The 13,073-nt window shown below is 36.5% G+C and overlaps 2 protein-coding genes across 2 annotated transcripts; one reads left to right on the top strand and one right to left on the bottom strand.

Annotated features, from left to right (window-relative positions):
- Positions 1-2,680: 2,680 nt before the first annotated feature.
- LOC147475998 (uncharacterized) lies at positions 2,681-6,590 on the bottom strand. The gene is made up of 6 exons (XM_086584224.1): positions 6,452-6,590; positions 6,166-6,298; positions 5,503-5,606; positions 5,068-5,238; positions 4,834-4,959; positions 2,681-4,728 (listed from the first exon to the last, which is right to left on the bottom strand). The coding sequence occupies exons 5-6, from the start codon at positions 4,957-4,959 to the stop codon at positions 2,986-2,988; spliced, it is 1,869 nt and encodes a 622-aa protein (XP_086440350.1). The 5' UTR covers positions 5,068-5,238; positions 5,503-5,606; positions 6,166-6,298; positions 6,452-6,590; the 3' UTR covers positions 2,681-2,985.
- A 4,177-nt stretch (positions 6,591-10,767) lies between these two features.
- Positions 10,768-12,862, top strand: LOC147475997 (polyphenol oxidase, chloroplastic-like). The gene has a single exon (XM_086582692.1). It carries the CDS (start codon positions 10,989-10,991, stop codon positions 12,777-12,779), a length of 1,791 nt encoding a protein of 596 aa, XP_086438818.1. The 5' UTR covers positions 10,768-10,988; the 3' UTR covers positions 12,780-12,862.
- Positions 12,863-13,073: the final 211 nt, after the last annotated feature.

Raw genomic sequence — 13,073 nt, 5'->3', positions numbered from 1 at the left:
CTATATATTTCTAATCATTGTGATTTCTATTTTGTTAACTCAATCTATATTAGTGATTGATTTAGTTTGCTCTTTGGTTTTAAATGGTGTTAGTGGGAATGTTGGAATCTATTTGCAGGAACCAATTTGTACATAAAAAAGTTTAGGGTTAACTAGTATTACCCCCACACACACACACACACTAGATGAGGCAATTAGGATTTCCCCCCTACTAGATGGGAAATTAGGGTCTCCCCCCTAAATACACACAAAAAAAAGAGTCAAAGTGGGTTGACCAAATTTTTTTTGTGTGTATTTAGGGGGGAGACCCTAATTTCCCATCTAGTGGGGGGTAATACTAGTTCACCCAAAAGTTTTTAGGCCAAATGTAATGCATATAGGGACAACTTCCTCAATGATTAGGAAGGGATAAACCCTAGGATAGCTATAAACAATGACACCTGGAGTAGTATTATTTATTGGCGTGCAAAGGATGATGGTATTCAATGGGTTAAGACTTGAGACTTGATTCCCGTATTAGGACAATAGGGGCGAGAAGGACATTTGACAGTAATGTATCTCTCTTTAAATAAATGAATGAAAGCGAGACCCACCAGAAGGACACAGTCATAGTCACACAGTAGTAGTAGCAGCAGCAGTAGATCGGTTTTCAGGTAGTTATAAACAGACTTATGTTTTCTTGCCTCTTTTGCCCACATGTCTTTACATGTTCTCGAATACTGGTGAGATAATTATATAAGTTTTGAAATGTTAAGATAGGTATATTTGTGAATAGTTATTTGAGATTTTTAAGGTTGTGTGTTTCAGTTATTGCTCTGTTGGTTCTAATTATTGGGTATAGAGCTATTTTAAAATGTGATCACATAAATTTCAGTTGGATTTTAAAATGTTCTTATTAATGCTAGATTTGTTCTCTTTTAATTAAGTTTATGAAGTTGTTTGATAATCAGGTGATAATAGGAGTGGGTATGAGCGTAGCATAGCTGTGGAAAACTCTCTGACAAAATTTAGTGACCATGGATGACGAAACCACTTTCTCAAGCATATATCGATGCGTCTCAAGCATTTCTAAACACATGTATCACTAAATTTTTTTGAAAGAAATTAGTTAATGGAAAGTTTGTTTTCCTCAAGAGATCATGTGTTATTGTTTTCCATATATTGCACATTATGTAACATTTTATATATGTTTATTAAATTGTGTTATATTTTGTCATGAGAAACTTTTATTTAATTGATCATTCATAATCTTAGCATGACATTATATGGACTAAAGATATACTCTTTTACCATTATGTGTAAATAATTACCATTTTGTTATGTAATTACGTGATCTTTTTACTTATCGTCTAGCACCAAATCCAGTAACATCTGGGCTATTAAAAACCAATAAAACTTGCATTTCTTTGTTGCCGCCATAATTTTAAGACCAATTGCTCAAAAATCATATGTGATAACTGATAATTTAGTCTTTTTAATGTTTAAATTAAATAATCTTTTAAATAAAAACAATCCTCTTCCACTATAAATGTAGCAAGCCCGGCTAAAGCTGGGCAAAATGGCTAGTAAATATTTAAAATAGAGGCTAGTTTTGTCTATTTTTGTATATTTATTTACTAAGTTACTAATCATTAATTAGCTAATTTTTCTCAAACTTTTAATTGAGCCGTCCAAAGATTTAAGAGACTCATCTAATTTCACCCAGGTAAGTTTCTCTTCTCCCTCCATTTTGATTAGTGAGATGGGGGACATTTGATTTGTGAGATATATATGTCTATTTGAGAGAATTATTAATTTTGAGATAGGGAGCTGTTTATTTTGATCATTTTTGGAATATAGACAATTAAATTTGAAAGTATAGTTGTTATCTATATTTATTATTTTTGCTAATGTATTCGCAAATTTTTCTCTTACTTTTTGTGAAAATTTCTCGAAAATTTCTATATTTTCGTTTTTTGTGGTCACCGAAACAATGACACGAAAATGAGATTTAATTCCTTGATGTGAAGTATAATAGTATGTAAATTATAAACTGGTAGGGGTCTCTGCCTAATCCCAGTTTGCGTTTGCACAAAAGAAAATAAACAGTAGTTGTTGTTAAATCTTAGAAAAATAGGGTTCAAGTCGTATGTAAAACTTTAAAAGGAACAACTAGAAGGGTGATGGAATGAAGCAAAGTGTAGGAGGTCTAGTATGCAGGTTGCTGTTCTACAACTATTTCATACTGAAATTTCAGTGAGTGTTTGCTAAATTGAGAATTGTTGATGTGAATGTGAATTGTGCACGAGGTATAGGTGGGGTAGCACAGGATCTACTTGTACCTGTTGGGATGAAGGTCGGGGTGTTGGCCGTTGCGACGACCAAAACATTACTAGATATTGTTATGATCAAATTATTGCTATGCTCACACGAAACTCAAGAGTTATTACAAGTCACATACTAAGGAAAATAATTAGTGAAAAAAAAAGTCATACCAAGGAAATGCCGACTACCCTAGGGAAAATTCTAACCACCACAACTTAACTTATTTCAGTCTTCCTCATCCTTATATCTTACTGAACGCTCCTCTCTGGTCTTGCCGTCTCAATCTATTACTCTATTAGAGCTACTTCTATGTTACATCTACTGTAAAAAGTGGTATCTTTCACTTGCACTAGGTAGCTACTAGACCAACCAAAACTTTCACATGAATCTGGTTCTTTTAACTCAAGTACAATACATATATAATGGAAAAGTACATAAGCTATAAGCTCAAGATCCAAATAAGTGAAATAACCAAATCGAGTTACTGAACAAACGTGTTCTACATGCACTAATCAGCTAGACAAGTAATATTACGATAACTACTCCTTTCAGCTTGCAATGCAGGGTCGGAACCATCTCTGGAAGAAAGAAAAATTTGTGAAGTATCGCCGGAAAACAATGTAGGCGGAACTTACACAGTGCAGAACCCTGTAAGCAAGACAGATCTTTCATATATGCGCTTCAAAAGCAATTGCTAATTTCAGCACTGCTGCTTTGCAGATGCTCTATCTTGAGGGCCATAAACTTGGATACAATATCATCATAGTCTGGGAGTTTTGGGTGTATGTGCTGGGACAAAGATGTGGAGATGCTGTGTGAATGTTTGAGTTGCTCAAGCTTACAAGAATCAGTAACCATTACTTTTCCAGAGGATGTATACTTAGGATGTGAAGGAACCAATGCCATGCAATTCAGGGAAGATGATTCAGCATTTGCCTTTGCCCCTGGAACAACTGCTGTAGAGCAGGATCCTGAAGAGGTGGTAGAGCTAATGGGGCAGTCTGATATATCCACTTCATCAGCAGCTACTTTGGGGGGAAGAAAGAGATTATCAACTCCGGAGTTTCTTGGCCTTGTTTCTCGAGGGGACGAACCACGGGACAATTTCTTGTCTTCCATGTTTTTGGTTGTAGCGTTGCCAGTCTCGCACCACCAACTTCTGGCAGTCAATGCAGGGTCTTCATGTAGAACACTGTGAAAATAGCATTGATCTTCACATTGACCTTGTTGAAAATTACAACAAGGGAGCTCCACTAACATTGTATTCTGACTTGTTTGCTGAGCCAATGAACATCCCCAATCATAGTTGTCACTGCCAAAACATAGATAACATGGACTCTCCAAGCAACAGTGAGTGCTAATATCAGCATTGAAATCATCAGTACCACATATTCTCATCTGATTGTGTTTGTATTTGTGACGCAGTTTTTCCCCCCTGGTTTGCTGAGAGTGAAGTTCAATATCACTGTCCTCTGAATAATGGAATTTTCTAGTAAAAAAAAGCTTATCTGTGCTGCAATTGAATGGAAAGCTCTGACTTGTTTGCGGTAACAGTTTTTGCCGATGCTTCCTCTGATGGTCTGGTCTGTGACTGAGGTTTTCATTTGGGGAAGAGTCCTCTGCCTTACCGTAGTACACAGCAAACTCGAGATCCATGCTTGAAATTGATGACATGGAAGAATGGTAAACTTCATTCTGCAGGGATGCATATCCCTTCCTCAACCATTTCTTGGGTAATTTCTTCCTCTTCTTAGCTCTTGAGCTTCCCTTTCCAAAGTTTTTCATAGGATATCCACGAGCATTACTGAGACTAGCTTGGTACGAGTCTAGCAAACTTTCTCTATTCCCACGCTTGATTCTTAGATGAGGTATGCTTAACTTAAACTTAAACAGTCTTTGGTCTTCACCTTTGCAATATTCTTCTATGCATGGCTGTAAGTCTTCTACGTCCACAGAACCTTGAGATGGACTATTCGATGCAAGTCGTGTTACTTTTTCCACCTCATGCAACACCAATGATGTATATGGTCTTCTTGAGCTGCTGATCTGGAAATTACTCAGGCCAGAAGATCTATGAGGATGCATTCCGCATGGTAAAGGATCCAAATTCGATCGCTTTCCTACGGCAACTATACTTTTTTCAGCCAGGTGACTGCTAGGGGGATCAATTGTGTCAGGAGCAGGTTCTACAACTGTTATAGCACCAACATAATTATTGGTATTATCTGAACATCCATAAGACTGACACGATGGAACGTCAAATCTATCTGTTGAACTGTAGGATATAGTGTTCTCTCGGAATTCTTCGTCATCCAAGGCTTGTAAAGGAGCTACAACAATGCAGCTAGAAGCAGACTGGATATCTACATTGGAGGGCTGCTCTTCCGACCCAGGTTCATGAACTCCAGAAGATGAATTATATTGCTGTAAAGCATATGAAACAAAGAAGTTATGTATAAATAAACAATCCTGAAATTGTTTAGTTATTCGAGTATACAAGAGAATGAAACTTCTGCAGGACTAACCAACCTGCAGCTCCAAGCCGGCACCAATATCAAGAGGGCTCAATTGAAGATTTCTTTCCCTGGCCATATCTTTCAGTAATCTAAATTTGACATCATCTGACACTGATTTCGTGCAAAGTTTCTCAATCATCTGCACTCAAATAGTACAACATATATATAGAGTTTATAAACACAATTAGTGAAGTTTCAGCTTAATTTGCAGGAAGAATGAGCTTAAAGGGAACAACAAATTTAGAACCTGCTGGTTCACATGATGCCCTGGGAGTAATTCCACTGCAGCTGTTATGAATTTGTTTCCGTAGCGGTTTACAAATAATTTCCTTAGCTTTATTAACTCAGGAAGATCACCAAACCGAGCGGATGCAATAGCAAACTTGATATTGCTTCATTAATGTCATCAGGGCAGTCCCTTCAACAGCAAATAGCAAACATGTCAGATTATGAATACCCACAGGTGGACGTCTCTTGGAAATGAAGCTACTGGTATATAAGCAGTAGGAGACTCGGAGGCGGTTCATATTATCCGCCTGTTTTTTTTTAGCTTTCGTTGAACCATTGCACTTCCAAGCATTTATCAAAAACACGTATCAATTATCAAGCGTTCACCTAATAAATAATCCAATTGAAGGAAGTAATGCTTCAGACAAGTAAATTCAAGAATCAAGAGACTTACTTGTGTCTCCGAATGTAACGTAGTCTGATGACGATTAATTCACCGAAATGGTCCAGAAGATCATACGCATCCTTCATATTCTGATCTCTGATAAGCTGCCCAACCTAAAATAAGAGACCAAATTGCACATTTGAATTAATGAGGCTGCCTAGCAATTTTAGTAGAGACTAGGAACACGAAACTTAGGTATCAAAATTTAAGAAACAACAAACAGAGCGCGCTCATACAAAAACACACACAAGCACATACACACTGAGCTGGTACACAAGTAACACAACAAAATCTTTCAAAACTCAAAAAGAACAAAAAAGAAGAAGAATACACAGTAGAGGTCGCTGGTATGTAAACCTCGAGTTTTTATCCAATTTTTGAGCTGCAAACCTGTGATGTGAGCCAATGTTGAATGTGACAACAATACAACAGCCCCTACACTCCAATTTGCCTTGAGGGATTTCTTGAGGAAGCCAATACAAAATTATAATTTATACGAAGTTAGACGAAAAAGTTGTGTTCACAGCAATTTTTTGGTAAAGACACAATGAAGAGTTCCTCGAGTATAAATCAATGCAACATCTGGTCATCATTCATAAAGAATAAACCATAACCAAGTAATCCAGATGCATATACAGAGACATAAGATAAAGAGTGTTCAACAAAATTTACCCGTGAGAATGCCTTGTGATCCTGTCCACTCTTGATAAGTTGAACGATAACTTCACATGATTGCCTTATAATTGATTCTCTCTTGTTCTTCAAAAGCTTCAAACGACATTGAACATGTCTGATCAATTTCTTGCTGCTCACCAACACAATCAGTGAAATGAGTCATCACTACCCAGTACACAAAACATTATGCACGCAAAAAAAACATAAATAAAAAAAAAAAAAAAAAAAAAAACAGTCGTACGTAAAAAAAGCAGAATCAGCTAGAGCGCGACATTCTTCTTACCATCTAGAAGCTTTTCTCCATCCAAACAGAAATCCAAACATTCTCACACGAGCTCCTGTCAAGATGACAAGTTTTTCTTACGTTCTTTAGCTTAATTTAGTAACTGAAGAAGAAGAAGAAGATGAAGTGTAATTAATTACTGTAACTTAAATGGGAAGTAGTGAAGAGTGATGGTTTTTTAAGTTATGTAATATGTGTAGCTGTACTTAAGAGGACGTGGTGTTCATGACGGTTACTTCCAAATTCCAATTCCAATTAAGCTCTTTTTTCGTTTTCCCCTTATAACCTCGTGCTCAATCAGAAAAGAATAAAAAAATGCCCTGGTGTTTCTATTTTCAAGGGGTAACTAAGTACATTCAACAATGAAGTGAAAATAGAAAAAGGTTATTTAAGGAGCCCACGATCTATCTCTCCACAAGACCACGACCCATTAATTTTGGGGGACTATCGAACTTCACCGTATAATTCGCCTTTACTTTAGGCCCACGGACAATGGGTAATTAGGATCCAAGGCTGGACCTACATACAAACTTAAGAGAACTGGACCTGGATCTGGACCGTTTCTAAGGTTCAGTTTCTTTTTCATTTTACTGACATTTCCAATTTGGATACGCTATCTAGAAATGCCTTTGCCACCAAGTTGAAAGAAACTCTCTCCACGTTCAGAGTGGCAGACAATGCCACCTTGGTCAATAGACGTTTTGGAAGTTGAGCGAACTTTTGTAAATACTCTGCAAGTTCATGCAAGTTCATGATATATAAAATAAATACGGTTGATTATCAAAAAAAAAGTTGAAAGAAAACGAGAAGTGGACGTTTATCCTCAATTCAAAATCTTATCACGGTGGTGGGCTAATTTAACATCTATCTATCCTATATCTATATCTTAATATTAAAGCTCTCATAAACGTATTTTTCCAACTCTATTAAAATTCCACGTCATCAACTTACAAGAAATTCTTCTTTTTTAGAATCCAACTTCAAACGGAATCTCCTTTTCTTTTAAAACCAAAACTCAAATAGTAACATAAAAACTATTTATTTCCAAATTAAAGTGGTATCCCTCCCCCAATTAAAAAATACGGGTTTTTAAAACATAATAAAAACAATTTGTTAAGAAATTAAAAAGGGTTTTTAAGATTTGATTAAAACAATTTGTTAGGAAATTAAAATAGGTTAGCGACGAAAACAGGAATCACGATTTGTTATGATTGTTGAGCAAATTTTTAAAAGAGTCGGTGCGTGTGTACGGGTCTACTTTCTAGTTTTAATATTAAAGTTCTCACAAGGGGTATTTTTCGAGCTCTATTAGAATTTCACGTCATCTCTTATTAAAACGGGAATTTCTCTCCTATTTGAAAAACGGGAATCCTTTTTTATAACGAGAATTTCTCTCCTATCTATTAAAACAAATTCTAGCACTTCTAATTAAAGTGGAAATCATTCTCATATTAAAATGGGAATTCATCCCCTATTAAAAAGGGAAAATCTAGCATATCTAATTAAAACGAAAATTATTCTCCTATTAAAGCATGATCTCTATCCCAATTGAAAAAAATGGGTTTTTAAAATTTAATTAAAACAATTTGTTATAAAATTAAAACGGGTTAGTGACTAAAACGATAGTCCCAATTTTCTAAAAAAAATCTAAATATTTTCAAAAGAGCCATTGTGTATGCACAGGCCTACAAACTAGTGTAGTATTTATTTTTCTGAAATTAATAGCTTTTATGCAAGATTAACCAAAATCAATTTTCCACCTTAAAGCCATTGGAAAGAACAATGGAATTTTGCCTAAACCACCAAATAAGAAAATAGAGCTTATTTGTGGACATACTCCATGTCCACAAATAGCAGTTTTTCATTGGTCCAACCACTTTGTAGGCCAGATAAACAGGTTTTTCGGGCAAGTAAACATTTTTCATGGGCAGCCTCTCCACCAATCAGAACATGAGGTCTTGTAGACAACAAATAGTGGTATGTCCACAAACTTATTCTGATAAGAAAACACTTCAAAAGTTTTCAAAATTGTCTTACAAGGATTGTGATGGGCATGGGTCTTCTTACCAAAATAAATAAATAAATAAATAAATAAATAAATAAATATATATATATATATATAACATTTTCACTATTCAATTTTGCCATTTGGAATCCTCTACTCCTCTAGCTATCATGTTGGTCCTTGATTTGAAGTTTGAACGGAATTTCAAAAATTTGGACAAAATTATTTCCTATGGTTATGAGCTCTGACTTGTGAGTTATGAACTATTATTTTTATTTATTTATTTTTGGAGAATTGCTAGCGTCGGGGTAGGACGATCCTGAACTTTAACGGGTAGGACGGTCTTGACCTACTACATGACAAAATAAATGACCCATTGACCTTGTACACAAATTTATACAATATGAAAAAACAAATAAATCAATGAGTTAACTCACTTATCTCTTCTAAACCAATTAACAATTAGCACCTAATCTAGCCACTAGTGTTTCAAACAACACAAACGACTTTTCAACACCGGCGAATGGTACATATTTGATTGTCGGAAAGTAGTGATTGCAAAGGCACCATCCATGACACGAATAACTCTATCGATTGTCGGATCCGGTCATGGATTTTTACATCTTCTTCTATATGTTTTAAATTTCGAAAACAAAATATGGTTGAGATTATATAATCTTTAAAACCCAATCTTAAGTTAGGCAAAACAAAGTGAAATTAAGAAGCAATTTTTATGGGAATCAAAGTTGTTTTAAAACAAAAGTGTTCAAATGTAATCTTAGTTTATTTTGTTTGGGTTTTCATTGAGTTATTACTTTCTTTGAGGATAGCATTTCTTTTTTCCGATGAACTTTCGGTGAGCAGTTTACATTCTCTAGCTTGCAAGAAGGAAGAAGAGAGAGAGTTTGCAAGTGCCGACTAGTAAAATCGGTAAAATCTTTGAGTGGTGATATCAGAGGTTTGGGGCTCGAACCTAGTTAGCATCAAAAGAGTTACTAATCTTATTAAAAATAGGCTTGCCAAAAAGAAGAAGAAGAAGAAAAAGGAAAGTGTATTAAGTTTATCATTTTAATTTTAAATCAAGTAACTAGTAAAGTCATTTTCCTTTCATTCAATTCTGTCACATAGTGACTTGATTAAAGGGGATAAAGAAGAAAAGATATACTTGAGACTTTGTCATTAATAAAAAGTTGGGTCTTTTGACCCCTAGTTGTTGGAAAAAAAAAAAAAAAAAAAAAAAAAAATAATAATAATAATAAAAATAATAATAATAATAATAATCTGTCACATAGCAGCCAGGACCGTCCTACCAATTCTCTTTTTTTTATACCGACATGGGCGGTGGCCTATTCAATGAACGGTGGAATTTTATTGGTGCCAAGCATGAAAATGTGGAAGATTCAAAAGTAAAACACTCCTCCCTTCACGTTTGTAAAATTATGTTAGTAGACAAGGGAATGAAGATGAGGCCGGATATTAAGTTGACAGTCTCATTACGGAAAAATAGATAGTGGACTTTGTGGTCCTGTGGGTATATGATCTTTTGATGTTTCGATTTTGATAGCTGTAAATAGAGACAGGCCGAATAAAGCTTCAAAAAACCATCCATTTGTCCACATTTCTTACCAACTCATATACATATCTATTACATTTCATCGAAGATGAAAAGTCACAATTGGGAAAATGTAACACCCACCTGAAGCGACTTGGAATTTTATGCAACATCAATTCTTATTTTCAATTTTTAAAAGCTGATGATCTAGGAGTTGATCACCAATTCCTTTCTAAACCAACCATACACGCTATGAAAAATGTCAACTATATCCAGATGCAAATGACAACGAAAGAACTGGGTTTTGATTTGTTAGATGAGACACGTGCAGTGGTTGATGTTTGGAAGAAAAAAAGAAGTTATCCACTTATATCGTGCTATCTATCAGTTTGAATTTGGAAAAGTACCAAAACCAGTTTAAATTCGGACAATAACTTGGACACAAAGTCCGGGCGTGATGAAAAGGGTGAAAATTAAAACCGGCATTGAATTTCTTTTACAAATTACTTTTGATTCCGCAGGCAGCTCATATTCTCCACCTAGCTAGAGTCCTAGACTCAAAGAAGCAAAAGGAGAATAAAACAGAATCCGTTTTTGTTTATAGCTCAGACTGTCAGACGATTAGATTTTTGCGATCGACGCAGCTTTCGACATGGTCCGAATCACCTCATTTGGGTATTGAAGTGACTGTAGCAAAATGTTTCACTTACCATGCAATCAAGAAAATATTCCTAATAATTGTGTATGAAGTATGAACTATGAAGTCGCACTCAATTTCCTCTAGCAAGATTTTTAGTATGATATATAATTTTTGTTACTGTTTTTCGTAGGATTATTCTTCTTCATGCATGCATGTGACTTTTCATCTGTCTACTATGGAGAGACGTCTAAAATTATAGAACACGTGTTAAACCCTTTCCAAAGTTCATTATATAAGCTAGCTAGCATTATATTTTCTCTCTTCACAACTCACTACAAACATGGCTTCTCTTTCTACACTTAACAACACTATTGCCAACACCACCACCATTACTTCGTCTCCTGCATGTCCCATAACCCTTAATAAAACCAAAGTCTCAGCATTTGGCAAAGGAAAAGGGCGTGTTATTCGTAAAGTAACTTGTAATGCTAGAAATGATGAAGACAAAAAATCATTGCAAGAACCGATAGGAAAGATTGATAGGCGAAATGTGCTACTTGGCCTAGGAGGCTTCTATGGCTTAAGTGGTCTACGCGCTACCGATAGGTTGGCCACAGGTGCTCCCATAATGCCGCCAGACTTGTCTAAGTGTGGCCCAGCGGACTTGCCTGCTGGTTCACAACCAACTAATTGTTGTCCACCAACAGGCCTAAATATTATTGATTTCAAGCTACCATCGTCTTCAACCCCCATGCGCGTCCGACCAGCTGCACACCTCGTTGATGATGCATACATTGCCAAGTACTCAAAAGCTATTGCATTAATGAAAGCTCTTCCTGATGATGACCCACGTAGTTTCAAACAACAAGCTAACATTCATTGTGCCTATTGTGATGGTGCTTATGACCAGATTGGATTTCCTGATTTGGAGATTCAAGTACACAATTCATGGCTATTTTTCCCATTTCATCGATATTATCTCTATTTCCATGAGAAGATCCTGGGCAGTTTGATTGGTGATCCTACCTTTACCTTACCCTTCTGGAACTGGGATGCTCCTGGTGGCATGCGAATGCCTACTTTCTATGCTGATCGTAATTCACCTCTTTACAATACCCTTCGCGACGCAAAACACCAGCCGCCAACGATGGTGGATCTGGACTATGACCTTACCGATCCCAAAATATCCGAGCAGGCACAAATCAATATCAACTTGTCCATAATGTATCGTCAAGTGGTGTCTAATGGGAAAACTGCGCAACTCTTCCTTGGAAGTCCATATAGAGCTGGAGACGAGCCTGATCCTGGCCAAGGATCACTTGAAAACGTACCACATGGACCGGTGCACTTGTGGTGTGGTGACAGAACTCAACCCAACCAGGAAGATATGGGAAATTTCTACTCAGCTGGGAGAGATCCCATCTTCTTTGCCCACCATTCGAATGTTGACCGTATGTGGTCAATATGGAAACGATTAGGAGGAAAGAGAAACGACTTCACGGATCCAGATTGGTTGAATGCTGGGTTTCTATTCTACGACGAGAATAAACAACTTGTTAGAGTGAAGGTTCGTGACTGCCTTGATTCAAAGAACCTAAGGTATACATATCAGGACGTCGAGATTCCATGGCTCAATTACAAGCCGACGCCCCGCAAACCCAAGGCTGTGACAACAAAGAAGAAAACTCCTAAAGCATCCCCTAGATCACTTGGTCCTGCGGATAGTAACGTTGAGTTCCCCAGAGCACTTGATTCAGTGGTGACAGTCAAGGTGCCGAGGCCAAGGAAATCCAGAAGCAAGAAGCAGAAGGAAGATGAAGAAGAGATACTGGTGATAGATGATATAGAATTAGAGAGGGATACCGTGGTAAAGTTTGATGTGTATATAAATGATGAAGATGAGAAAAGTTCAAGTCCAGCAAAGAGTGAGTTTGCGGGGAGCTTTGTCAATGTTCCACACAAGCATGGAAAGAAAATGAAGAAGCTAAAGACTTATTTGAGGCTTGGGATAACTGATTTGTTGGAGGATTTGGGTGCTGAAGATGATGACGAAGTGCTGGTGACTTTGGTACCAAGGCAAGGGAAGGATGTTGTCACTATTGGAGGGATTAAGATTGTGTTTGCATCTTGATTCTTTGACCAATTAACCACCCAGCATCTAACCTCGTTATATAGTGTTTGCGTTTTTATGGAATAAATATCTCGATTTTAACTCGTGGTAGTTTTCTCATTTCAGTATTTAAGAGTATATAGTATTACTGTATTAACAAATGGAAGACATTTCTCATTGGAATGATTAAACTGAAGGAATGACGATCCTTGACTGCTATTTGGATTCAGAAGTGTATTCCATCCTTTTTCAAGCGCATTTTCCCCAGGTTGATGGGTAACATTAGAAGTAAAACTGTAAAAGTCAAATAAGAAC

Source organism: Coptis chinensis, chromosome 9 (genome assembly GCF_015680905.1).
Source record: "Coptis chinensis isolate HL-2020 chromosome 9, ASM1568090v1, whole genome shotgun sequence".
NCBI lineage: Eukaryota > Viridiplantae > Streptophyta > Magnoliopsida > Ranunculales > Ranunculaceae > Coptis > Coptis chinensis.
This window is presented reverse-complemented; position numbering and strand designations above follow the sequence as displayed.

Coding starts and splice junctions, on each gene's coding strand:
- LOC147475997 (XM_086582692.1), top strand. CDS start 10,989: ATGGCTTCTCTTTCTACACTTAACAACACTATTGCCAACACCACCACC.
- LOC147475998 (XM_086584224.1), bottom strand. CDS start 4,959: ATGATTGAGAAACTTTGCACGAAATCAGTGTCAGATGATGTCAAATTT. Junction 4,729..4,833: donor GTGCCGGCTTGGAGCTGCAG/GTTGGTTAGTCC, acceptor TATGCTTTACAG/CAATATAATTCATCTTCTGG.